Source organism: Notothenia rossii (assembly GCF_949606895.1).
Source record: "Notothenia rossii genome assembly, chromosome: 12".
Classification (NCBI taxonomy): domain Eukaryota; kingdom Metazoa; phylum Chordata; class Actinopteri; order Perciformes; family Nototheniidae; genus Notothenia; species Notothenia rossii.
This window is the reverse complement of record NC_136911.1, coordinates 12,347,649-12,375,122: the sequence shown is the minus strand read 5'-3', so window position 1 is coordinate 12,375,122 and position 27,474 is coordinate 12,347,649. Positions and strand designations below refer to the sequence as shown.

At 49.2% G+C, this 27,474-nt stretch overlaps 1 protein-coding gene across 1 annotated transcript; it reads left to right on the top strand.

Annotated features, from left to right (window-relative positions):
* On the top strand, positions 1 to 27,474 carry LOC307026442 (uncharacterized protein; the record flags this gene model as incomplete). Its single annotated transcript, XM_079661829.1, has 5 exons — positions 1 to 36; positions 14,068 to 14,121; positions 14,328 to 14,422; positions 27,105 to 27,158; positions 27,365 to 27,474. The coding sequence occupies exons 1-5, from the start codon at positions 26 to 28 to the stop codon at positions 27,472 to 27,474; spliced, it is 324 nt and encodes a 107-aa protein (XP_079517955.1). The 5' UTR covers positions 1 to 25.

Genomic DNA, 27,474 nt, shown 5'->3' with positions numbered 1-27,474 from the left:
ACATTTTACAAGCCAGGAAAGGTGCATGGATCCTGGGTAAACATTGATTAAGTGTTTTTAAATGTGTGGAACAGTGTTTTGTCACTTTCAAAACTCTCCTGTCATTGACCGGAGAATTTGGGTCGATGTTGTATTCAATCTGGCCATTAATATTCCAGTGAGACGAAGTACGTACATTGACCGGAGTGATCCCATGTTAATGTTGTCCAAATACCGGAACATTCCCTAACCCTATTTAGGGGCAATGGATGTCCACTTGCGGGAGACGACAGACAGTGGTGCGGTTAGCCAAAGTGACAATGGATGTCCACTTGCGGGAGACGACAGACAGTGGTGCGGTTAGCCAAAGTGACAGACCTAATGTTAGACCAATTTACAGGCAATGGACGTCCACTCTCGGGAGAGAGACCTCCAGCATGTGTCCCTGACATGGAGACTCTGTTTATTTCACTCATCCAGGACAGAGACCGGGGAAATCTCCTCTCTGTGGCCCCTCCAAGACCCCCAAAGGACGGACCACAGACCTCCAGCATGTGTCCCTGACATGGGCACCTCCATAACCTTGCACACCGTGAGTCCCCGGACTCCCGGACTTAAGCACTCCCCCACGGACTAAACCCAGATGTTCACACCCTACAGAACTCCATGCCCCTGGTTAACCTAAAGGGGGTGGATTTTGCGGTGCTTTACCGTCGGCACATCGGTATCCATATTCGGCCTTATTCACGGCACCACCACCCCTTCTGTGGAGGATATTCTCATGCTCCTGGTAACCCTTTAAATAGTCTGATACTGTCAGGGCTCATCACCGCACTTTACAAGCCATAAATAATGTTTAAATGGTCGGGGAAAGTGTTTTTAAACGTCTGGAAGAGAGTTGTGGCCTGTCATTTTGCAGGATATCATTTAACATGTAACCTCTCCTGGAAATGCACAGAATATGTCCATTTCCAGGAGAGGTTCCATGTTAAATTATATCCTGCAAAATGACAGGCTATAAGCCAGGAACAAGTGTTTGAAAGGCGGGGAAAAGTTGTTTAAAATAGTCGGAAAAGTGTTTTTAAACGTCTGGAAGAGAGTTGTTGCCTGTCATTTTGCAGGATATAATTTAACATGGAACCTCTCCTGGAAATGCGCAGAGTATGTCCATTTCCAGGAGAGGTTCCATGTTAAATTATATCCTGCAAAATGACAGGCTATAAGCCAGGAACAAGTGTTTGAAAGGCGGGGAAAAGTTGTTTAAAATAGTCGGAAAAGTGTTTTTAAACGTCTGGAAGAGAGTTGTTGCCTGTCATTTTGCAGGATATAATTTAACATGGAACCTCTCCTGGAAATGCGCAGAGTATGTCCATTTCCAGGAGAGGTTCCATGTTAAATTATATCCTGCAAAATGACAGGCTATAAGCCAGGAACAAGTGTTTGAAAGGCGGGGAAAAGTTATTTAAAATAGTCGGGAAAGTGTTTTTAAACGTCTGGAAGAGAGTTGTTGCCTGTCATTTTGCAGGATATAATTTAACATGGAACCTCTCCTGGAAATGCGCAGAGTATGTCCATTTCCAGGAGAGGTTCCATGTTAAATTATATCCTGCAAAATGACAGGCTATAAGCCAGGAACAAGTGTTTGAAAGGCGGGGAAAAGTTGTTTAAAATAGTCTGATACCTCCAGGGCGCATCACCGCATTTTACAAGCCAGGGAAGGTGTCGGAATCCTGGGTAAACATTGTTTAAATAGTCTGACACCTGGCACTGTATTTGCCCCTGGGAGAGGTTCCATGTTAAATTATATCCTGCAAAATGACAGGCTATAAGCCAGGAACAAGTGTTTGAAAGGCGGGGAAAAGTTGTTTAAAATAGTCTGATACCTCCAGGGCGCATCACCGCATTTTACAAGCCAGGGAAGGTGTCGGAATCCTGGGTAAACATTGTTTAAATAGTCTGACACCTGGCACTGTATTTGCCCCTGGGAGAGGTTCCATGTTAAATTATATCCTGCAAAATGACAGGCTATAAGCCAGGAACAAGTGTTTGAAAGGCGGGGAAAAGTTGTTTAAAATAGTCTGATACCTCCAGGGCGCATCACCGCATTTTACAAGCCAGGGAAGGTGTCGGAATCCTGGGTAAACATTGTTTAAATAGTCTGACACCTAGCACTGTATTTGCCCCTGGGAGAGGTTCCATGTTAAATTATATCCTGCAAAATGACAGGCTATAAGCCAGGAACAAGTGTTTGAAAGGCGGGGAAAAGTTGTTTAAAATAGTCTGATACCTCCAGGGCGCATCACCGCATTTTACAAGCCAGGGAAGGTGTCGGAATCCTGGGTAAACATTGTTTAAATAGTCTGACACCTGGCACTGTATTTGCCCCTGGGAGAGGTTCCATGTTAAATTATATCCTGCAAAATGACAGGCTATAAGCCAGGAACAAGTGTTTGAAAGGCGGGGAAAAGTTGTTTAAAATAGTCTGATACCTCCAGGGCGCATCACCGCATTTTACAAGCCAGGGAAGGTGTCGGAATCCTGGGTAAACATTGTTTAAATAGTCTGACACCTGGCACTGTATTTGCCCCTGGGAGAGGTTCCATGTTAAATTATATCCTGCAAAATGACAGGCTATAAGCCAGGAACAAGTGTTTGAAAGGCGGGGAAAAGTTGTTTAAAATAGTCTGATACCTCCAGGGCGCATCACCGCATTTTACAAGCCAGGGAAGGTGTCGGAATCCTGGGTAAACATTGTTTAAATAGTCTGACACCTGGCACTGTATTTGCCCCTGGGAAACTTCAAGGTTATATTCATGTTTTATTATTTATTTAATAATCACATGATTTTTACAAAAACAGTATACACAGTATACATATATACAATAATAATAATAATAATAATAATATAACAATATACATAATAAAAACATGAAAAGTGGTGAAAATGAGAAAATGTATCCGAAAATAGTGCCTCCTAATGCGGGCATGTGGACAGTAGCCACAGACTCACAGGCACACACACACATGCAGAGATCCAGGGGGCGGAGCACATGGCTTTTTTTACCCAGAAATAAGTCTATGAGAGGCGGGGAGACTCAGAGGACAGGCTGCGTCACCTCACTTTGTAACCCAGGAAAAGAGCAGGAATTCTGGCTGCGTGAGTGTTAAAAGTGCATTCATCTGTGTTAATCCGACAGCCGCAGAGGTGCTGACGCAAAGCAGGCGGAACAAATTGATTATTTGAACCAGGAATAAATGTTTGCAAGGCGGGGAAAGTGTTCCTGCAGCCCCTCCATAACGGTAATAATGATTAGAAATGATTTCCAGGGCAGAAAGCGTTTTTTAAATGTGGAAAAAAATATGTTAAACTGTTTAAAAAGCACAAAGTGATTTGAGTGCAGTTCTCATGTGTCCCCACAGGAGGGCGCGTCGTCCCAGGGAGCACAGTGCATGGTGACAAGGTACGATTTATACCCTAAAATAGCATGCTAAGTGTGGGTGGATTAGTTTCAAAGCATGCACACTCTGCTCGTGTCAGACTTCCATCAAATAGACCGGGGAAAACACCTCTCATTAGCCCCTCAAAGACCACCAAAGGACGGACTAAGCAGCTCCAGCACGGCTCCCTCACATGGAGCTCAGGTTATTTCATACCTCCAGGAGAGGGACCGGGAAAACCACCTCTCTGTAGCCCCTGACAGAGCCCCAAAGGACGGACTAAGGACCTCCGGCAACAGTGGCACTTCCATAACCTCGTGCACCGTGAGACCCCGGGCCCCCGGACTTAAGCACTCCCCCACGGACTAAACCCAGATGTTCACACCCTGCAGAATCTCATGCCCCTGGTCACCTTTAAGGGGGGTGGATTTTGCGGTGCTTTACCGTCCGAACACAAGCATCAATATTCGTCCTCCTTCACAGCAGCAGCAGCAGCAGCAGCAGCAGCAGCAGCAGCAGCAGCAGCAGCAGCAGCACCTGCCCTGCTGCACTTCCATAACCTCGTGCACCGTGAGACCCCGGGCCCCCGGACTTAAGCACTCCCCCACGGACTAAACCCAGATGTTCACACCCTGCAGAATCTCATGCCCCTGGTCACCTTTAAGGGGGGGGTGGATTTTGCGGTGCTTTACCGTCCGAACACAAGCATCAATATTCGTCCTCCTTCACAGCAGCAGCAGCAGCAGCAGCAGCAGCAGCAGCAGCACCTGCCCTGCTGGAGGTTCACACTTTAACTTATTTGTATTCGTTTTTTTTTGTTCCCCTCCTCTGCCTTACACATCCTCCCACGCTCGAGCACTCCTCACTCGGACTAAACCCCTCCATGCACACCGCCAGAACCAGAACCTCACGCCCCTGGTGACCTTAAAGGTGTTTGTCTTTGTTTGTTTTTGTACTCCACATAGACAGGCAGGTGTTCAGCACCACGGACAGAGCGGGCCCGCTGCTGCTGCTGCTGGAAGGTGGAACACTTTGAGTCTTTTTATTTTCTCTTTTCTCCCTGCTCCTGCACACACCTTTTGTTACCCTCCTCTGCCTTACACATCCTCCCACGCTCGAGCACTCCTCACTCGGACTAAACCCAGATGTTCACACCCTACAGAACTTCATGCCCCTGGTTACCCTAAAGGGGTGGATTTTGCGGTGCTTTACCGTCCGCACATCGGCATACATATTCGGCCTTATTCATGACACTACCACCCCTTCTTTGGAGGATATTGCAGGATATAATTTAACATGGAACCTCTCCTGGAAATGCACAGAGTATGTCCATTTCCAGGAGAGGTTACATGTTAAATTATATCCTGCAAAATGACAGGCACTGTATTTGCCCCTGGGAACCTTCAAGGTTATACTAATGTTTTTTTTTTATTTTTTATTTAATTATCACACCACTTTTACAAAAACAGTATACAAAATAAACATAATAACAACATGATTAACAGGGGCCTGGGGGCCATATTAGCCGTCTAACTTGTACAGTGCACCGGGGAAAAAAGGTTGAGTCCACGGCCCCTTTCCCCTCATCAGGAGTACCAATCGGTCCTGAAGAAGAGGTATCGCTGCTCTCCGCCCCTGAATCCTCTTCGGAGGTAGCTGACGGTGGTAGACCTCCTTCTGATGATGATGCTGCTGCAGCTGCTGCCGCCGCCCTGAACATGGAGCGGATCTTCAATGCCTCCTTTATTCCAGGCGTATTCGCGTAGAACCGGTCTGCAGTGCTTACGTCGTGGCACATAAACCTAGCCAGAATCGACCTGCTTTCTGGATCTTGGTGATGCTTGATATTGTCAGCCAGGGCAGTGCGCAAGATGGTGAAGGTGACGGCTGTTTCTAGCCCAGCATCAGCCCAAGCCCTCTTCAAGTGAGCGTTCAGGTTCTTGGAAGCCTGCTTCCCCGATGTGAAAAGGAAGAATTCATTCTGAGGACCCGACAAGCCCTCTTTTATCCCCATCCACCGCATGACCCAGCTAAACTCCTTTATTGTAAGCACCAGCTGTGCTTCAACAAATGTCTTGGCAGTCTTGTGATCCTGCACGTGGATGATGTAGCCCTCAGCAGTGCCCCTTCTGTCCGCCTCAAAGACCTCCGTGTTGGTCATGTTTGCATACACACCCGGACGGTGGCCATACAGGAGGCTCCAATGGAGGGTTAGATAGCCATATAGCAGGTACTGGGTGATTGTGGTCGGATTGCTAGCCATCAGGTCAAGGAGATCAGGGATGCGCTTCTCAGCGGCCGCCATGGCGGCGAGAAGCTCCGCCTGGCTCGGCAGACGATCCAGCTTGTCCCTCTTCACCTTAAACTGGTGGAGAGTGACAGACTTTTTCAAATCGTTAATGTTGGCTTTCACCTCTCTGATGATGTTGGTCATATCAGACTGGGTGAGCCTGCACCCCCGGAGCTTTGATGCAGACAAGTACCTCAGGAAATGGTTCACAGTCTTCAGGAACAACAGCGAAGTTGTGACTGTCCGGCCCGACTCTGAAATATACTTGCTCCAGCCACGGACCCTCTTTGTGTCTTTTAGAAACAGCCAGTCTGACAGCCGGTCAAAACCATGGGCCATGAATACTATGAAGTTCTTTATCCGGCTGACATTGGACATACAATTCTCTTTCCGTTTTACTGTCGGTGCAAGACCCTCACAATGACCTCTGTATGTCTGAATGTACGTCTCCATGCTTTTAGGCAACGTGATTTCACGCATGGTATTCCGCAGTCCCTTCCCAGTGCACCATTGATTTTGGGAAGAGGGCCAGTCCTTAGCCAGATTAGCTTTCAGCTTATTGGAGACAGACGCACGGGTCTTCTGGCATACAGGGGTCTCACTACAGGAGGCTTCTACGGACCGCATGACAGTCTGCATCGGGGTCTTGCTTCCGGAGGCTTCTGGGGACCGCATCACAGACTTGAGAGGGATCTCACTCGCAGAGGCTTCTATGGACCGCATGACAGTCTTCACTGGGGTCTCACTACCGGAGGCTTCTGGGGACCACATGACAGTCTTCACTGGGGTCTTGCTTCCGGAGGCTTCTGGGGACCGCATCACAGACTTGAGAGGGGTCTCTCTACCGGAGGCTTTGTCGGACCGCATGACAGTCTTCACCGGGGTCTTGCTTCCGGAGGCTTCTGGGGACCGCATGACAGTGTTCACCGGGGTCTCACTACCGGAGGCTTTGTCGGACCGCATGACAGTCTTCACCGGGGTCTTGCTTCCGGAGGCTTCTGGGGACCGCATCACAGACTTGAGGGGGGTCTCACTCGCAGAGGCTTCTATGGACCGCATGACAGTCTTCACCGGGGTCTTGAGAGGGGTATTGCTGCCGGAGGCTACTGAGTTCATGTCGGGGGTACTTGGGATTGCTACGCCCTTAAATCGTATACATTCTTCGTCTTCCTCAAGCAGAGCAGCAGTGGCATTCTGCTTCCTGGGTTTTAGACCCTGTTTTAGCCTGGAGCGCAGGGTCTTCACCTCATCAATGAGGGCATCCTTCTGAGCCCTCAATGCCACATTGTCCAGCCTCACCTGCATGCAGTCCTCTTCGTCACACTCGGTATGTGGGGAGAAGGGTGGAGGGTGCACCGGGTATTCCTCCTCATTGTCTATATCCAATGATGTAGCCATTCCAATGATGGGATTAGTCTCTCGGAGGTCATGGAGCAACTGCAGGGCCACACTATGCTTCAGCCTTGCCATGACCTGATGTGCCTCATCTCGGGAGAACTCAGGGTGGTCACGAGTTACATGACGGTGTAGTTTCCTCCCAGCATACGAACACCCTGTGATGGGACAGGGTTTGGTCCGAACATTTATTCTACCACTGGCCATTTTAAGAATGATGCCTCTTTCATCCAGGTTCCGCACTGCATGTTTGTGCTTAAGGTGCTTATTCAAAGCCAGATAGCGGAGGCTGCACACCGGGCATTCGGTCAACATCCTTCCAAAAACACACACAATGAATTCTATTTAAATGGTTTTCTGTTTCTCCGTTTATATGCGTTAGCCAACTGCTGATTGCAACCATGGGTCCGATGCTTCAATGCAGGGAACACGGACCAAGGGGAGGACTTGGGTTACCACCTGGTTAAAATGGTCCCACCTCCGCACCAACGCGACTGGCGATGGGTCCGATACATTGATTGTTTTTTGTTTCATGGTTCTGCCACGAACTCACAAGACAGTTTTGGGTACAAAACGTGGGGGTAACAGTACCTCCGGGCGCTCCGTCCCGCTCCGGCTTTCGCCGCAGCGGGGGGAGGAGGCATTGAACCCCTCGCACCTGCCCCAGGAGGAGGCAGGGGAGTCAGGTACCCGGAGGCGCACGGTGGACGGCCAGGGCGAGACCGCCACACCGCACTGGAGTCAGAGTTCCGAGTTTTTCGAGCCAGGTCCCGGTGAAACGCAGTACGGAGCACCCGGCAGGAACCTCCAGCAGACCCCCCCGCGCGGTTCCCTCGTCCCTCGGAAGAGGCGGAGAGGTGGGTGTTTTTCATCTGCTGGCGGACTGCCGGGGAGAACGTGCTGCTCGGGAGCCAGGCTCAGAGTTAGTGGAAGTGAGAGCCCGTGCACCTGCCTTTTACAGCAGGCACGCGCTGGTATCGGGGTGGGGAGAGAAGGTAGATGCAGAGGCTGCAGAAACAGCCAGAGCCTTTCCCCTCTAACACACCCCTCATTTGGTTCATGAGCACTGGGCAGAGTCCCCTGTCAACTCTCCTTATATTCCTCCGGAGACCAGTTGGGAAATGGCAGCATCCCACTTCACCTGGTAGACCAATATCGTTAAATGAGCTCAGTAATGTACTGCACAACATCACATGGGTAAAATGAGCTATATCATGCACTGCAAAATCACATTTGGTTTATTTCCAAAAAGCCTGGAAAAAACACATATCCATCATGTCCTGTAAAATATCATTCTTTGTTTATGTCCGCTCCAGGATTACCCGTAGTTTGGATGAACCGACCGCCAAGCACCGGAAGCTGGACCCGGGGAGGAGGCCCTCCGATGGCGGGTCAAATTTGATGATACCGCAGCTGGCTGGACACTAGCCGTAGAAGAACACCTGGGCGGGACCAGGCATGTCCCTCTTTGCAGACAAGCATATGTGCTCCCAGGAGCAGAGTCAATCCCACAGTTTGGAGGAACCGACCGCCAAGCACCGGAAGCTGGACCCGGGGAGGAGGCCCTCCGATGGCGGGTCAAAGTTGATGATACCGCAGCTGGCTGGACACTAGCCGTAGAAGAACACCTGGGCGGGACCAGGCATGTCCCTCTTTGCAGACAAGCATATGTGCTCCCAGGAGCAGAGTCAATCCCACAGTTTGGAGGAACCGACCGCCAAGCACCGGAAGCTGGACCCGGGGAGGAGGCCCTCCGATGGCGGGTCAAATTTGATGATACCGCAGCTGGCTGGACACTAGCCGTAGAAGAACACCTGGGCGGGACCAGGCATGTCCCTCTTTGCAGACAAGCATATGTGCTCCCAGGAGCAGAGTCAATCCCACAGTTTGGAGGAACCGACCGCCAAGCACCGGAAGCTGGACCCGGGGAGGAGGCCCTCCGATGGCGGGTCAAATTTGATGATACCGCAGCTGGCTGGACACTAGCCGTAGAAGAACACCTGGGCGGGACCAGGCATGTCCCTCTTTGCAGACAAGCATATGTGCTCCCAGGAGCAGAGTCAATCCCACAGTTTGGAGGAACCGACCGCCAAGCACCGGAAGCTGGACCCGGGGAGGAGGCCCTCCGATGGCGGGTCAAAGTTGATGATACCGCAGCTGGCTGGACACTAGCCGTAGAAGAACACCTGGGCGGGACCAGGCATGTCCCTCTTTGCAGACAAGCATATGTGCTCCCAGGAGCAGAGTCAAACCCGCAGTTTGGAAGAACCGACCGCCAGAGCACCGGCACGAAGCCGGGCCGGCGGAGGCCTTCCGATGGCGGGTCACGTTTGCCATTCGATCAATGTCTTTGCAGACAAGCATATATGGGGTTGTTACGCAGGATCAAATAGGTAGTTTGATGAAGTAGGGTCCTGTGCCCGGAGCAAGGCCAATTGCTGAATGCCGCAGCCGACTAAGGCCGCTATGCCACAGTGGAGGATGAGAGAAACAGGTGTTTGTTTTGCATTCCGCGGCAAAGAGGGGAGGTGGAACTTCCACCCCGCTACGGAACCTGTGGTGGGACCCCTGAGTCAGACGGTTCGTCTTGGAAACGCTTCATATCGGTCGGCCTGGGAGGTAAGAGACACGCAGGGTAACGGACACGCAGGGTTACCCCCACGCAGCCCACGCAACACGGAGGAGGCAGGGGAGTCTGGTACCCGGAGGCGCATGGCCGCAACACCGCACTGGAGTCAGGGTTTCGAGTTTTTCGAGCCAGGTCCCAGTGAACGCAAGACTCCAGCAGGAGCCTCCAGCAGACCCCCCCGACGTTTCCCTCGTCCCTCCCGGCCATCAGAGTCGAACCCGCAGTTCGGAGGAACCGACCGCCAGAGCACCGGCACGAGGCCGGGCCGGCGGAGGCCCTCCGATGGCGGGTCGCGTTTGCCATTCGATCAGTGAGAAATCAGAAGAGGAAGGGGGAAGAAAAAAGACTAACTTGTCTTTTTGGAGAACCATCAAAAATGGGTGAAAATGAAAAAATGTATCCGAGAATAGTGCCCCATAAGGCGGGTAAAGTCCCCTGTCAACTCCCCTCACCTTCCTCCACACTCTGAAAAAGTCAGAGTTATTTTTTGGAGAACCATCAAAAATGGGTGAAAATGAAAAAATGTATCCGAGAATAGTGCCCCATAAGGCGGGTAAAGTCCCCTGTCAACTCCCCTCACCTTCCTCCACACTCTGAAAAAGTCAGAGTTATTTTTTGGAGAACCATCAAAAAGGGCTAAAAGTGTTGAAATGTATCCGAGAATAGTGCCCCATAAGGCGGGTAAAGTCCCCTGTCAACTCCCCTCACCTTCCTCCACACTCTGAAAAAGTCAGAGTTATTTTTTGGAGAACCATCAAAAATGGGTGAAAATGAAAAAATGTATCCGAGAATAGTGCCCCATAAGGCGGGTAAAGTCCCCTGTCAACTCCCCTCACCTTCCTCCACACTCTGAAAAAGTCAGAGTTATTTTTTGGAGAACCATCAAAAATGGGTGAAAATGAAAAAATGTATCCGAGAATAGTGCCCCATAAGGCGGGTAAAGTCCCCTGTCAACTCCCCTCACCTTCCTCCACACTCTGAAAAAGTCAGAGTTATTTTTTGGAGAACCATCAAAAATGGGTGAAAATGAAAAAATGTATCCGAGAATAGTGCCCCATAAGGCGGGTAAAGTCCCCTGTCAACTCCCCTCACCTTCCTCCACACTCTGAAAAAGTCAGAGTTATTTTTTGGAGAACCATCAAAAATGGGTGAAAATGAAAAAATGTATCCGAGAATAGTGCCCCATAAGGCGGGTAAAGTCCCCTGTCAACTCCCCTCACCTTCCTCCACACTCTGAAAAAGTCAGAGTTATTTTTTGAAGAACCATCAAAAATGGGTGAAAATGAAAAAATGTATCCGAGAATAGTGCCCCATAAGGCGGGTAAAGTCCCCTGTCAACTCCCCTCACCTTCCTCCACACTCTGAAAAAGTCAGAGTTATTTTTTGGAGAACCATCAAAAAGGGCTAAAAGTGTTGAAATGTATCCGAGAATAGTGCCCCATAAGGCGGGTAAAGTCCCCTGTCAACTCCCCTCACCTTCCTCCACACTCTGAAAAAGTCAGAGTTATTTTTTGGAGAACCATCAAAAAGGGCTAAAAGTGTTGAAATGTATCCGAGAATAGTGCCCCATAAGGCGGATTGAGTCCCCTGTCAACTCCCCTTACCTTCCTCCACACTCTGAAAAAGTCAGAGTTATTTTTTGGAGAACCATCAAAAAGGGCTAAAAGTGTTGAAATGTATCCGAGAATAGTGCCCCATAAGGCGGATAAAGTCCCCTGTCAACTCCCCTCACCTTCCTCCAGAGCCCAGTTCAAAAACTTTAAGTTTGGTAAGAACCATGCTGGGGGGTCTCCAGGCAACAAAATGTATCCGAGCCAAAGTGCACATACAGCGGATGAATTCCTCCATGAAGTTACACAGCCGTTTTTTTTCTGAGTCCTCTCAAAAACCGGGTTTCCGATTTCGTGCAGAAGGTAGCTTGTAAAACATGAACGGTTTTTTACAACGGAGGAGGGGAAGTCTGGATTCCCCTCTCCGTTGTACCTTGCAACGGGGGAGGGGAAAAGTGTTCGGGGCTTCGTCCCGAAGCGCCGAACACTTTTCCCATGTAATTTTAAAAGTTCATTTTTTGATTATTTTAACATATAATTGACCGTTTTCTTTCATTTTTTTTTCATTCCACGGGTGGGGGCCTATGGCAGGCTGCCTATGAGCTCCCAAATTTGGCCCGGATCATCCGGGATTTGTGGGATAAGCTCCATAAACTGACAAAGTCATCCAAACATGTCGCTTTTATAGCCCAAAGATATATCATGCAAATACATTAAAATAGTAAAAGGTACGATTGTGCTCGGCATTAACCGGAATTTGATTTATATAGCCCCCAAAAAATGATTAAAAATCGTTTTCGTGGGGAAAAGTGTTAAAACGCCTGATTAAAGCATTTGCGGGACACCAGCGAGCTCCAGACTAGTTTCATTGTGTCGGGGACCCTGGAGAACGATAAGACCCATCATTTAAATACAAAAAACACCATTAAAAGTCACTTTTAGGGGCAAAAAACAGCCTCTGTCCACTTCGTTAACAAACTGATGGGAAAATGGACAAAAGTTTGATTAAAGCATTTGCGGGACCCCAGCGAGCTCCAGACTAGTTTCATTGTCTTGGGGACCCTCCACAATGATAATACCCATCATTTAAATGCAAAACCCACCATTAAAAGTCACTTTTAGGGGCAAAAAACAGCCTCTGTCCACTTCGTTAACAAACTGATGGGGAAATGGACCAAATCGTGATTAAAGCATTTTGCGGGACCCCAGCGAGCTCCAGACTAGTTTCATTGTGTCGGGGACCCTGGAGAATGATAAAACCCATCATTTAAATACAAAAAACACCATTAAAAGTCACTTTTAGGGGCAAAAAACAGCCTCTGTCCACTTCGTTAACAAACTGATGGGGGAAAGGACCAAATCGTGATTAAAGCATTTTGCGGGACCCCAGCGAGCTCCAGACTAGTTTCATTGTGTCGGGGACCCTGGAGAATGATAAAACCCATCATTTAAATGCCAAAAACACCATTAAAAGTCACTTTTAGGGGCAAAAAACAGCCTCTGTCCACTTCGTTAACAAACTGATGGGGAAATGGACCAAATCGTGATTAAATCATTTTGCGGGACCCCAGCGAGCTCCAGACTATGTGCATTGTGTCGGGGACCCTGGAGAATGATAAAACCCATCATTTAAATGCCAAAAACACCATTAAAAGTCACTTTTAGGGGCAAAAAACAGCCTCTGTCCACTTCGTTAACAAACTGATGGGCAAATGGACCAAATCGTGATTAAAGCATTTTGCGGGACCCCAGCGAGCTCCAGACTATGTGCATTGTGTCGGGGACCCTGGAGAATGATAAAACACATCATTTAAATACAAAAAACACCATTAAAAGTCACTTTTAGGGGCAAAAAACAGCCTCTGTCCACTTCGTTAACAAACTGATGGGGAAATGGACAAAATCGTGATTAAAGCATTTTGCGGGACCCCAGCGAGCTCCAGACTAGTTTCATTGTGTCGGGGACCCTGGAGAATGATAAAACCCATCATTTAAATGCCAAAAACACCATTAAAAGTCACTTTTAGGGGCAAAAAACAGCCTCTGTCCACTTCGTTAACAAACTGATGGGGAAATGGACCAAATCGTGATTAAAGCATTTTGCGGGACCCCAGCGAGCTCCAGACTAGTTTCATTGTGTCGGGGACCCTGGAGAATGATAAAACCCATCATTTAAATACAAAAAACACCATTAAAAGTCACTTTTAAGGGCAAAAAACAGCCTCTGTCCACTTCGTTAACAAACTGATGGGGAAAAGGACCAAATCGTGATTAAAGCATTTTGCGGGACCCCAGCGAGCTCCAGACTAGTTTCATTGTGTCGGGGACCCTGGAGAATGATAAAACCCATCATTTAAATGCCAAAAACACCATTAAAAGTCACTTTTAGGGGCAAAAAACAGCCTCTGTCCACTTCGTTAACAAACTGATGGGGAAATGGACAAAATCGTGATTAAAGCATTTTGCGGGACCCCAGCGAGCTCCAGACTATGTGCATTGTGTCGGGGACCCTGGAGAATGATAAAACACATCATTTAAATGCCAAAAACACCATTAAAAGTCACTTTTAGGGGCGAAAAACAGCCTCTGTCCACTTCGTTAACAAACTGATAGGCAAATGGACAGAAGGGGGAACACGGCCCAGCCGCTGCTCCGCTGCTCCAGACTATGTGCATTGTGTCGGGGAGCCAGGTCAAACCCCTCCATGCACACCGCCAGAACCAGAACCTCACGACCCTGGTGACCTTAAAGGTGTTTGTCTTTGTTTGTTTTTGTACTCCACATAGACAGGCAGGTGTTCAGCACCGCGGGCCCGCTGCTGCTGCTGCTGCTGCTGGAAGGTGGAACACTTTGAGTCTTTTTATTTTCTCTTTTCTCCCTGCTCCTGCACACACCTTTTGTTCCCCTCCTCTGCCTTACACATCCTCCCACGCTCGAGCACTCCTCACTCGGACTAAACCCCTCCATGCACACCGCCAGAACCAGAACCTCACGACCCTGGTGACCTTAAAGGTGTTGTCTTTGTTTGTTTTTGTATTCCACATAGACAGGCTGGGGTTCAGCACCACGCACAGAGCCTACCCGCTACCTCCAGGGCGCATCACCACATTTTACAAGCCAGGAAAGGTGCATGGATCCTGGGTAAACATTGATTAAGTGTTTTTAAATGTGTGGAACAGTGTTTTGTCACTTTCAAAACTCTCCTGTCATTGACCGGAGAATTTGGGTCGATGTTGTATTCAATCTGGCCATTAATATTCCAGTGAGACGAAGTACGTACATTGACCGGAGTGATCCCATGTTAATGTTGTCCAAATACCGGAACATTCCCTAACCCTATTTAGGGGCAATGGATGTCCACTTGCGGGAGACGACAGACAGTGGTGCGGTTAGCCAAAGTGACAATGGATGTCCACTTGCGGGAGACGACAGACAGTGGTGCGGTTAGCCAAAGTGACAGACCTAATGTTAGACCAATTTACAGGCAATGGACGTCCACTCTCGGGAGAGAGACCTCCAGCATGTGTCCCTGACATGGAGACTCTGTTTATTTCACTCATCCAGGACAGAGACCGGGGAAATCTCCTCTCTGTGGCCCCTCCAAGACCCCCAAAGGACGGACCACAGACCTCCAGCATGTGTCCCTGACATGGGCACCTCCATAACCTTGCACACCGTGAGTCCCCGGACTCCCGGACTTAAGCACTCCCCCACGGACTAAACCCAGATGTTCACACCCTACAGAACTCCATGCCCCTGGTTAACCTAAAGGGGGTGGATTTTGCGGTGCTTTACCGTCGGCACATCGGTATCCATATTCGGCCTTATTCACGGCACCACCACCCCTTCTGTGGAGGATATTCTCATGCTCCTGGTAACCCTTTAAATAGTCTGATACTGTCAGGGCTGATCACCGCACTTTACAAGCCATAAATAATGTTTAAATGGTCGGGGAAAGTGTTTTTAAACGTCTGGAAGAGAGTTGTAGCCTGTCATTTTGCAGGATATCATTTAACATGTAACCTCTCCTGGAAATGCACAGAATATGTCCATTTCCAGGAGAGGTTCCATGTTAAATTATATCCTGCAAAATGACAGGCTATAAGCCAGGAACAAGTGTTTGAAAGGCGGGGAAAAGTTGTTTAAAATAGTCGGAAAAGTGTTTTTAAACGTCTGGAAGAGAGTTGTTGCCTGTCATTTTGCAGGATATAATTTAACATGGAACCTCTCCTGGAAATGCGCAGAGTATGTCCATTTCCAGGAGAGGTTCCATGTTAAATTATATCCTGCAAAATGACAGGCTATAAGCCAGGAACAAGTGTTTGAAAGGCGGGGAAAAGTTGTTTAAAATAGTCTGATACCTCCAGGGCGCATCACCGCATTTTACAAGCCAGGGAAGGTGTCGGAATCCTGGGTAAACATTGTTTAAATAGTCTGACACCTGGCACTGTATTTGCCCCTGGGAGAGGTTCCATGTTAAATTATATCCTGCAAAATGACAGGCTATAAGCCAGGAACAAGTGTTTGAAAGGCGGGGAAAAGTTGTTTAAAATAGTCTGATACCTCCAGGGCGCATCACCGCATTTTACAAGCCAGGGAAGGTGTCGGAATCCTGGGTAAACATTGTTTAAATAGTCTGACACCTGGCACTGTATTTGCCCCTGGGAGAGGTTCCATGTTAAATTATATCCTGCAAAATGACAGGCTATAAGCCAGGAACAAGTGTTTGAAAGGCGGGGAAAAGTTGTTTAAAATAGTCTGATACCTCCAGGGCGCATCACCGCATTTTACAAGCCAGGGAAGGTGTCGGAATCCTGGGTAAACATTGTTTAAATAGTCTGACACCTGGCACTGTATTTGCCCCTGGGAAACTTCAAGGTTATATTCATGTTTTATTATTTATTTAATAATCACATGATTTTTACAAAAACAGTATACACAGTATACATATATACAATAATAATAATAATAATAATAATAATAATATAACAATATACATAATAAATACATGAAAAGTGGTGAAAATGAGAAAATGTATCCGAAAATAGTGCCTCCTAATGCGGGCATGTGGACAGTAGCCACAGACTCACAGGCACACACACACATGCAGAGATCCAGGGGGCGGAGCACATGGCTTTTTTTACCCAGAAATAAGTCTATGAGAGGCGGGGAGACTCAGAGGACAGGCTGCGTCACCTCACTTTGTAACCCAGGAAAAGAGCAGGAATTCTGGCTGCGTGAGTGTTAAAAGTGCATTCATCTGTGTTAATCCGACAGCCGCAGACGTGCTGACGCAAAGCAGGCGGAACAAATTTATTATTTGAACCAGGAATAAATGTTTGCAAGGCGGGGAAAGTGTTCCTGCAGCCCCTCCATAACGGTAATAATGATTAGAAATGATTTCCAGGGCAGAAAGCGTTTTTTAAATGTGGAAAAAAATATGTTAAACTGTTTAAAAAGCACAAAGTGATTTGAGTGCAGTTCTCATGTGTCCCCACAGGAGGGCGCGTCGTCCCAGGGAGCACAGTGCATGGTGACAAGGTACGATTTATACCCTAAAATAGCATGCTAAGTGTGGGTGGATTAGTTTCAAAGCATGCACACTCTGCTCGTGTCAGACTTCCATCAAATAGACCGGGGAAAACACCTCTCATTAGCCCCTCAAAGACCACCAAAGGACGGACTAAGCAGCTCCAGCACGGCTCCCTCACATGGAGCTCAGGTTATTTCATACCTCCAGGAGAGGGACCGGGAAAACCACCTCTCTGTAGCCCCTGACAGAGCCCCAAAGGACGGACTAAGGACCTCCGGCAACAGTGGCACTTCCATAACCTCGTGCACCGTGAGACCCCGGGCCCCCGGACTTAAGCACTCCCCCACGGACTAAACCCAGATGTTCACACCCTGCAGAATCTCATGCCCCTGGTCACCTTTAAGGGGGGGGTGGATTTTGCGGTGCTTTACCGTCCGAACACAAGCATCAATATTCGTCCTCCTTCACAGCAGCAGCAGCAGCAGCAGCAGCAGCAGCAGCAGCAGCACCTGCCCTGCTGGAGGTTCACACTTTAACTTATTTGTATTCGTTTTTTTTTGTTCCCCTCCTCTGCCTTACACATCCTCCCACGCTCGAGCACTCCTCACTCGGACTAAACCCCTCCATGCACACCGCCAGAACCAGAACCTCACGCCCCTGGTGACCTTAAAGGTGTTTGTCTTTGTTTGTTTTTGTACTCCACATAGACAGGCAGGTGTTCAGCACCACGGACAGAGCGGGCCCGCTGCTGCTGCTGCTGGAAGGTGGAACACTTTGAGTCTTTTTATTTTCTCTTTTCTCCCTGCTCCTGCACACACCTTTTGTTACCGTCCTCTGCCTTACACATCCTCCCACGCTCGAGCACTCCTCACTCGGACTAAACCCAGATGTTCACACCCTACAGAACTTCATGCCCCTGGTTACCCTAAAGGGGTGGATTTTGCGGTGCTTTACCGTCCGCACATCGGCATACATATTCGGCCCTATTCATGACACTACCACCCCTTCTTTGGAGGATATTGCAGGATATAATTTAACATGGAACCTCTCCTGGAAATGCACAGAGTATGTCCATTTCCAGGAGAGGTTACATGTTAAATTATATCCTGCAAAATGACAGGCACTGTATTTGCCCCTGGGAACCTTCAAGGTTATACTAATGTTTTTTTTTTATTTTTTATTTAATTATCACACCACTTTTACAAAAACAGTATACAAAATAAACATAACAACATGATTAACAGGGGCCTGGGGGCCATATTAGCCGTCTAACTTGTACAGTGCACCGGGGAAAAAAGGTTGAGTCCACGGCCCCTTTCCCCTCATCAGGAGTACCAATCGGTCCTGAAGAAGAGGTATCGCTGCTCTCCGCCCCTGAATCCTCTTCGGAGGTAGCTGACGGTGGTAGACCTCCTTCTGATGATGATGCTGCTGCAGCTGCTGCCGCCGCCCTGAACATGGAGCGGATCTTCAATGCCTCCTTTATTCCAGGCGTATTCGCGTAGAACCGGTCTGCAGTGTTTACGTCGTGGCACATAAACCTAGCCAGAATCGACCTGCTTTCTGGATCTTGGTGATGCTTGATATTGTCAGCCAGGGCAGTGCGCAAGATGGTGAAGGTGACGGCTGTTTCTAGCCCAGCATCAGCCCAAGCCCTCTTCAAGTGAGCGTTCAGGTTCTTGGAAGCCTGCTTCCCCGATGTGAAAAGGAAGAATTCATTCTGAGGACCCGACAAGCCCTCTTTTATCCCCATCCACCGCATGACCCAGCTAAACTCCTTTATTGTAAGCACCAGCTGTGCTTCACCAAATGTCTTGGCAGTCTTGTGATCCTGCACGTGGATGATGTAGCCCTCAGCAGTGCCCCTTCTGTCCGCCTCAAAGACCTCCGTGTTGGTCATGTTTGCATACACACCCGGACGGTGGCCATACAGGAGGCTCCAATGGAGGGTTAGATAGCCATATAGCAGGTACTGGGTGATTGTGGTCGGATTGCTAGCCATCAGGTCAAGGAGATCAGGGATGCGCTTCTCAGCGGCCGCCATGGCGGCGAGAAGCTCCGCCTGGCTCGGCAGACGATCCAGCTTGTCCCTCTTCACCTTAAACTGGTGGAGAGTGACAGACTTTTTCAAATCGTTAATGTTGGCTTTCACCTCTCTGATGATGTTGGTCATATCAGACTGGGTGAGCCTGCACCCCCGGAGCTTTGATGCAGACAAGTACCTCAGGAAATGGTTCACAGTCTTCAGGAACAACAGCGAAGTTGTGACTGTCCGGCCCGACTCTGAAATATACTTGCTCCAGCCACGGACCCTCTTTGTGTCTTTTAGAAACAGCCAGTCTGACAGCCGGTCAAAACCATGGGCCATGAATACTATGAAGTTCTTTATCCGGCTGACATTGGACATACAATTCTCTTTCCGTTTTACTGTCGGTGCAAGACCCTCACAATGACCTCTGTATGTCTGAATGTACGTCTCCATGCTTTTAGGCAACGTGATTTCACGCATGGTATTCCGCAGTCCCTTCCCAGTGCACCATTGATTTTGGGAAGAGGGCCAGTCCTTAGCCAGATTAGCTTTCAGCTTATTGGAGACAGACGCACGGGTCTTCTGGCATACAGGGGTCTCACTACAGGAGGCTTCTACGGACCGCATGACAGTCTGCATCGGGGTCTTGCTTCCGGAGGCTTCTGGGGACCGCATCACAGACTTGAGAGGGATCTCACTCGCAGAGGCTTCTATGGACCGCATGACAGTCTTCACTGGGGTCTCACTACCGGAGGCTTCTGGGGACCACATGACAGTCTTCACTGGGGTCTTGCTTCCGGAGGCTTCTGGGGACCGCATCACAGACTTGAGAGGGGTCTCTCTACCGGAGGCTTTGTCGGACCGCATGACAGTCTTCACCGGGGTCTTGCTTCCGGAGGCTTCTGGGGACCGCATGACAGTGTTCACCGGGGTCTCACTACCGGAGGCTTTGTCGGACCGCATGACAGTCTTCACCGGGGTCTTGCTTCCGGAGGCTTCTGGGGACCGCATCACAGACTTGAGGGGGGTCTCACTCGCAGAGGCTTCTATGGACCGCATGACAGTCTTCACCGGGGTCTTGAGAGGGGTATTGCTGCCGGAGGCTACTGAGTTCATGTCGGGGGTACTTGGGATTGCTACGCCCTTAAATCGTATACATTCTTCGTCTTCCTCAAGCAGAGCAGCAGTGGCATTCTGCTTCCTGGGTTTTAGACCCTGTTTTAGCCTGGAGCGCAGGGTCTTCACCTCATCAATGAGGGCATCCTTCTGAGCCCTCAATGCCACATTGTCCAGCCTCACCTGCATGCAGTCCTCTTCGTCACACTCGGTATGTGGGGAGAAGGGTGGAGGGTGCACCGGGTATTCCTCCTCATTGTCTATATCCAATGATGTAGCCATTCCAATGATGGGATTAGTCTCTCGGAGGTCATGGAGCAACTGCAGGGCCACACTATGCTTCAGCCTTGCCATGACCTGATGTGCCTCATCTCGGGAGAACTCAGGGTGGTCACGAGTTACATGGCGGTGTAGTTTCCTCCCAGCATACGAACACCCTGTGATGGGACAGGGTTTGGTCCGAACATTTATTCTACCACTGGCCATTTTAAGAATGATGCCTCTTTCATCCAGGTTCCGCACTGCATGTTTGTGCTTAAGGTGCTTATTCAAAGCCAGATAGCGGAGGCTGCACACCGGGCATTCGGTCAACATCCTTCCAAAAACACACACAATGAATTCTATTTAAATGGTTTTCTGTTTCTCCGTTTATATGCGTTAGCCAACTGCTGATTGCAACCATGGGTCCGATGCTTCAATGCAGGGAACACGGACCAAGGGGAGGACTTGGGTTACCACCTGGTTAAAATGGTCCCACCTCCGCACCAACGCGACTGGCGATGGGTCCGATACATTGATTGTTTTTTGTTTCATGGTTCTGCCACGAACTCACAAGACAGTTTTGGGTACAAAACGTGGGGGTAACAGTACCTCCGGGCGCTCCGTCCCGCTCCGGCTTTCGCCGCAGCGGGGGGAGGAGGCATTGAACCCCTCGCACCTGCCCCAGGAGGAGGCAGGGGAGTCAGGTACCCGGAGGCGCACGGTGGACGGCCAGGGCGAGACCGCCACACCGCACTGGAGTCAGAGTTCCGAGTTTTTCGAGCCAGGTCCCGGTGAAACGCAGTACGGAGCACCCGGCAGGAACCTCCAGCAGACCCCCCCGCGCGGTTCCCTCGTCCCTCGGAAGAGGCGGAGAGGTGGGTGTTTTTCATCTGCTGGCGGACTGCCGGGGAGAACGTGCTGCTCGGGAGCCAGGCTCAGAGTTAGTGGAAGTGAGAGCCCGTGCACCTGCCTTTTACAGCAGGCACGCGCTGGTATCGGGGTGGGGAGAGAAGGTAGATGCAGAGGCTGCAGAAACAGCCAGAGCCTTTCCCCTCTAACACACCCCTCATTTGGTTCATGAGCACTGGGCAGAGTCCCCTGTCAACTCTCCTTATATTCCTCCGGAGACCAGTTGGGAAATGGCAGCATCCCACTTCACCTGGTAGACCAATATCGTTAAATGAGCTCAGTAATGTACTGCACAACATCACATGGGTAAAATGAGCTATATCATGCACTGCAAAATCACATTTGGTTTATTTCCAAAAAGCCTGGAAAAAACACATATCCATCATGTCCTGTAAAATATCATTCTTTGTTTATGTCCGCTCCAGGATTACCCGTAGTTTGGATGAACCGACCGCCAAGCACCGGAAGCTGGACCCGGGGAGGAGGCCCTCCGATGGCGGGTCAAATTTGATGATACCGCAGCTGGCTGGACACTAGCCGTAGAAGAACACCTGGGCGGGACCAGGCATGTCCCTCTTTGCAGACAAGCATATGTGCTCCCAGGAGCAGAGTCAATCCCACAGTTTGGAGGAACCGACCGCCAAGCACCGGAAGCTGGACCCGGGGAGGAGGCCCTCCGATGGCGGGTCAAAGTTGATGATACCGCAGCTGGCTGGACACTAGCCGTAGAAGAACACCTGGGCGGGACCAGGCATGTCCCTCTTTGCAGACAAGCATATGTGCTCCCAGGAGCAGAGTCAATCCCACAGTTTGGAGGAACCGACCGCCAAGCACCGGAAGCTGGACCCGGGGAGGAGGCCCTCCGATGGCGGGTCAAATTTGATGATACCGCAGCTGGCTGGACACTAGCCGTAGAAGAACACCTGGGCGGGACCAGGCATGTCCCTCTTTGCAGACAAGCATATGTGCTCCCAGGAGCAGAGTCAATCCCACAGTTTGGAGGAACCGACCGCCAAGCACCGGAAGCTGGACCCGGGGAGGAGGCCCTCCGATGGCGGGTCAAAGTTGATGATACCGCAGCTGGCTGGACACTAGCCGTAGAAGAACACCTGGGCGGGACCAGGCATGTCCCTCTTTGCAGACAAGCATATGTGCTCCCAGGAGCAGAGTCAATCCCACAGTTTGGAGGAACCGACCGCCAAGCACCGGAAGCTGGACCCGGGGAGGAGGCCCTCCGATGGCGGGTCAAAGTTGATGATACCGCAGCTGGCTGGACACTAGCCGTAGAAGAACACCTGGGCGGGACCAGGCATGTCCCTCTTTGCAGACAAGCATATGTGCTCCCAGGAGCAGAGTCAAACCCGCAGTTTGGAAGAACCGACCGCCAGAGCACCGGCACGAAGCCGGGCCGGCGGAGGCCTTCCGATGGCGGGTCACGTTTGCCATTCGATCAATGTCTTTGCAGACAAGCATATATGGGGTTGTTACGCAGGATCAAATAGGTAGTTTGATGAAGTAGGGTCCTGTGCCCGGAGCAAGGCCAATTGCTGAATGCCGCAGCCGACTAAGGCCGCTATGCCACAGTGGAGGATGAGAGAAACAGGTGTTTGTTTTGCATTCCGCGGCAAAGAGGGGAGGTGGAACTTCCACCCCGCTACGGAACCTGTGGTGGGACCCCTGAGTCAGACGGTTCGTCTTGGAAACGCTTCATATCGGTCGGCCTGGGAGGTAAGAGACACGCAGGGTAACGGACACGCAGGGTTACCCCCACGCAGCCCACGCAACACGGAGGAGGCAGGGGAGTCTGGTACCCGGAGGCGCATGGCCGCAACACCGCACTGGAGTCAGGGTTTCGAGTTTTTCGAGCCAGGTCCCAGTGAACGCAAGACTCCAGCAGGAGCCTCCAGCAGACCCCCCCGACGTTTCCCTCGTCCCTCCCGGCCATCAGAGTCGAACCCGCAGTTCGGAGGAACCGACCGCCAGAGCACCGGCACGAGGCCGGGCCGGCGGAGGCCCTCCGATGGCGGGTCGCGTTTGCCATTCGATCAGTGAGAAATCAGAAGAGGAAGGGGGAAGAAAAAAGACTAACTTGTCTTTTTGGAGAACCATCAAAAATGGGTGAAAATGAAAAAATGTATCCGAGAATAGTGCCCCATAAGGCGGGTAAAGTCCCCTGTCAACTCCCCTCACCTTCCTCCACACTCTGAAAAAGTCAGAGTTATTTTTTGGAGAACCATCAAAAATGGGTGAAAATGAAAAAATGTATCCGAGAATAGTGCCCCATAAGGCGGGTAAAGTCCCCTGTCAACTCCCCTCACCTTCCTCCACACTCTGAAAAAGTCAGAGTTATTTTTTGGAGAACCATCAAAAAGGGCTAAAAGTGTTGAAATGTATCCGAGAATAGTGCCCCATAAGGCGGGTAAAGTCCCCTGTCAACTCCCCTCACCTTCCTCCACACTCTGAAAAAGTCAGAGTTATTTTTTGGAGAACCATCAAAAATGGGTGAAAATGAAAAAATGTATCCGAGAATAGTGCCCCATAAGGCGGGTAAAGTCCCCTGTCAACTCCCCTCACCTTCCTCCACACTCTGAAAAAGTCAGAGTTATTTTTTGGAGAACCATCAAAAATGGGTGAAAATGAAAAAATGTATCCGAGAATAGTGCCCCATAAGGCGGGTAAAGTCCCCTGTCAACTCCCCTCACCTTCCTCCACACTCTGAAAAAGTCAGAGTTATTTTTTGGAGAACCATCAAAAATGGGTGAAAATGAAAAAATGTATCCGAGAATAGTGCCCCATAAGGCGGGTAAAGTCCCCTGTCAACTCCCCTCACCTTCCTCCACACTCTGAAAAAGTCAGAGTTATTTTTTGAAGAACCATCAAAAATGGGTGAAAATGAAAAAATGTATCCGAGAATAGTGCCCCATAAGGCGGGTAAAGTCCCCTGTCAACTCCCCTCACCTTCCTCCACACTCTGAAAAAGTCAGAGTTATTTTTTGGAGAACCATCAAAAAGGGCTAAAAGTGTTGAAATGTATCCGAGAATAGTGCCCCATAAGGCGGGTAAAGTCCCCTGTCAACTCCCCTCACCTTCCTCCACACTCTGAAAAAGTCAGAGTTATTTTTTGGAGAACCATCAAAAAGGGCTAAAAGTGTTGAAATGTATCCGAGAATAGTGCCCCATAAGGCGGATTGAGTCCCCTGTCAACTCCCCTTACCTTCCTCCACACTCTGAAAAAGTCAGAGTTATTTTTTGGAGAACCATCAAAAAGGGCTAAAAGTGTTGAAATGTATCCGAGAATAGTGCCCCATAAGGCGGATAAAGTCCCCTGTCAACTCCCCTCACCTTCCTCCAGAGCCCAGTTCAAAAACTTTAAGTTTGGTAAGAACCATGCTGGGGGGTCTCCAGGCAACAAAATGTATCCGAGCCAAAGTGCACATACAGCGGATGAATTCCTCCATGAAGTTACACAGCCGTTTTTTTTCTGAGTCCTCTCAAAAACCGGGTTTCCGATTTCGTGCAGAAGGTAGCTTGTAAAACATGAACGGTTTTTTACAACGGAGGAGGGGAAGTCTGGATTCCCCTCTCCGTTGTACCTTGCAACGGGGGAGGGGAAAAGTGTTCGGGGCTTCGTCCCGAAGCGCCGAACACTTTTCCCCTTCTCCAATTTTTCAGATCCCCTCTCCCATGTAATTTTAAAAGTTCATTTTTTGATTATTTTAACATATAATTGACCGTTTTCTTTCATTTTTTTTTCATTCCACGGGTGGGGGCCTATGGCAGGCTGCCTATGAGCTCCCAAATTTGGCCCGGATCATCCGGGATTTGTGGGATAAGCTCCATAAACTGACAAAGTCATCCAAACATGTCGCTTTTATAGCCCAAAGATATATCATGCAAATACATTAAAATAGTAAAAGGTACGATTGTGCTCGGCATTAACCGGAATTTGATTTATATAGCCCCCAAAAAATGATTAAAAATCGTTTTCGTGGGGAAAAGTGTTAAAACGCCTGATTAAAGCATTTGCGGGACACCAGCGAGCTCCAGACTAGTTTCATTGTGTCGGGGACCCTGGAGAACGATAAGACCCATCATTTAAATACAAAAAACACCATTAAAAGTCACTTTTAGGGGCAAAAAACAGCCTCTGTCCACTTCGTTAACAAACTGATGGGAAAATGGACAAAAGTTTGATTAAAGCATTTGCGGGACCCCAGCGAGCTCCAGACTAGTTTCATTGTCTTGGGGACCCTCCACAATGATAATACCCATCATTTAAATGCAAAACCCACCATTAAAAGTCACTTTTAGGGGCAAAAAACAGCCTCTGTCCACTTCGTTAACAAACTGATGGGGAAATGGACCAAATCGTGATTAAAGCATTTTGCGGGACCCCAGCGAGCTCCAGACTAGTTTCATTGTGTCGGGGACCCTGGAGAATGATAAAACCCATCATTTAAATACAAAAAACACCATTAAAAGTCACTTTTAGGGGCAAAAAACAGCCTCTGTCCACTTCGTTAACAAACTGATGGGGGAAAGGACCAAATCGTGATTAAAGCATTTTGCGGGACCCCAGCGAGCTCCAGACTAGTTTCATTGTGTCGGGGACCCTGGAGAATGATAAAACCCATCATTTAAATGCCAAAAACACCATTAAAAGTCACTTTTAGGGGCAAAAAACAGCCTCTGTCCACTTCGTTAACAAACTGATGGGGAAATGGACCAAATCGTGATTAAAGCATTTTGCGGGTCCCCAGCGAGCTCCAGACTATGTGCATTGTGTCGGGGACCCTGGAGAATGATAAAACCCATCATTTAAATGCCAAAAACACCATTAAAAGTCACTTTTAGGGGCAAAAAACAGCCTCTGTCCACTTCGTTAACAAACTGATGGGCAAATGGACCAAATCGTGATTAAAGCATTTTGCGGGACCCCAGCGAGCTCCAGACTATGTGCATTGTGTCGGGGACCCTGTAGAATGATAAAACACATCATTTAAATACAAAAAACACCATTAAAAGTCACTTTTAGGGGCAAAAAACAGCCTCTGTCCACTTCGTTAACAAACTGATGGGGAAATGGACAAAATCGTGATTAAAGCATTTTGCGGGACCCCAGCGAGCTCCAGACTAGTTTCATTGTGTCGGGGACCCTGGAGAATGATAAAACCCATCATTTAAATGCCAAAAACACCATTAAAAGTCACTTTTAGGGGCAAAAAACAGCCTCTGTCCACTTCGTTAACAAACTGATGGGGAAATGGACCAAATCGTGATTAAAGCATTTTGCGGGACCCCAGCGAGCTCCAGACTAGTTTCATTGTGTCGGGGACCCTGGAGAATGATAAAACCCATCATTTAAATACAAAAAACACCATTAAAAGTCACTTTTAGGGGCAAAAAACAGCCTCTGTCCACTTCGTTAACAAACTGATGGGGAAAAGGACCAAATCGTGATTAAAGCATTTTGCGGGACCCCAGCGAGCTCCAGACTAGTTTCATTGTGTCGGGGACCCTGGAGAATGATAAAACCCATCATTTAAATGCCAAAAACACCATTAAAAGTCACTTTTAGGGGCAAAAAACAGCCTCTGTCCACTTCGTTAACGAACTGATGGGGAAATGGACAAAATCGTGATTAAAGCATTTTGCGGGACCCCAGCGAGCTCCAGACTATGTGCATTGTGTCGGGGACCCTGGAGAATGATAAAACACATCATTTAAATGCCAAAAACACCATTAAAAGTCACTTTTAGGGGCGAAAAACAGCCTCTGTCCACTTCGTTAACAAACTGATAGGCAAATGGACAGAAGGGGGAACACGGCCCAGCCGCTGCTCCGCTGCTCCAGACTATGTGCATTGTGTCGGGGAGCCAGGTCAAACCCCTCCATGCACACCGCCAGAACCAGAACCTCACGACCCTGGTGACCTTAAAGGTGTTTGTCTTTGTTTGTTTTTGTACTCCACATAGACAGGCAGGTGTTCAGCACCGCGGGCCCGCTGCTGCTGCTGCTGCTGCTGGAAGGTGGAACACTTTGAGTCTTTTTATTTTCTCTTTTCTCCCTGCTCCTGCACACACCTTTTGTTCCCCTCCTCTGCCTTACACATCCTCCCACGCTCGAGCACTCCTCACTCGGACTAAACCCCTCCATGCACACCGCCAGAACCAGAACCTCACGACCCTGGTGACCTTAAAGGTGTTGTCTTTGTTTGTTTTTGTATTCCACATAGACAGGCTGGGGTTCAGCACCACGCACAGAGCCTACCCGCTACCTCCAGGGCGCATCACCACATTTTACAAGCCAGGAAAGGTGCATGGATCCTGGGTAAACATTGATTAA